Source organism: Buceros rhinoceros, unplaced genomic scaffold (genome assembly GCF_000710305.1).
Source record: "Buceros rhinoceros silvestris isolate BGI_N320 unplaced genomic scaffold, ASM71030v1 scaffold14426, whole genome shotgun sequence".
Classification (NCBI taxonomy): Eukaryota; Metazoa; Chordata; class Aves; order Bucerotiformes; family Bucerotidae; genus Buceros; species Buceros rhinoceros.
The window spans coordinates 37276-37927 of NW_010418270.1; the positions used below are offsets into that span (position 1 = coordinate 37276).

Here is a 652-nt window from a genome sequence, read left to right on the forward strand (position 1 = left end):
CTGACTAGAAATAGGTATAACACAATAACTCAGCTTGTGACAGCTTCCAGCCAGTGTATGTGTGTAGCATCCACGTTTGTTGTACCTATATACGTGGATGGTATATGGAGGGGTTTAACATTTATTCTAGGTTTACTTTGAACAGAAGCATTGCATGGGGATTCATTTTTTTCTTTTTTAAATCAATCTCATGCATGTATAATAAATTCCACCCCCTTTCAAACCCACTCATGCACTTGGATTTCTAATGAATAAGCCTGCATATTTATTCATGAAGATTAAAGAACTGTACAGATAGAGGCAGCTGGCTGAACTATTTTTTTTTTCTTTAAATCTGCTGACCTGTTATCCGGAGTAAAGAGGAAACCCTCCCTGATTCACTTAGGCTGTTTGCAGACTGGGACAGTCAAAATGGCTCAGCTGTTTACTGCTTGGGTTCAGAGAGTGGTGTCCAGTGATTTCATTGATGCCCTCAAACACCCGGGCCCTGATTCGCATCCCCTGCTGTGGCTGTGCCACCCTCAGATGTGACACCCGTCTCTGTTTTCCACAGGCCCTGTTGCTCTTGGGCGGCGTCGCTCTCTCCTGCCTCGCTCTGGACCTGCTCTTTCTCCTGTTCTACTCGTTCTGGCTGTGTTGCCGCCATCGGAAG

General features: G+C 45.2%; 1 protein-coding gene across 1 annotated transcript in view; it reads left to right on the top strand.

Annotated features, from left to right (window-relative positions):
* Positions 1-553: 553 nt before the first annotated feature.
* Positions 554-652, top strand: part of TTYH3 (tweety family member 3) — a gene marked incomplete at its 5' end in the record, with an annotated part of 33272 nt that continues 33173 nt past the window's right edge. The window contains one exon of the mRNA XM_010138483.1: positions 554-647. Within this exon, the coding sequence (XP_010136785.1) occupies positions 554-647 (94 nt within the window). The remainder of the gene's footprint in view (positions 648-652) is intronic.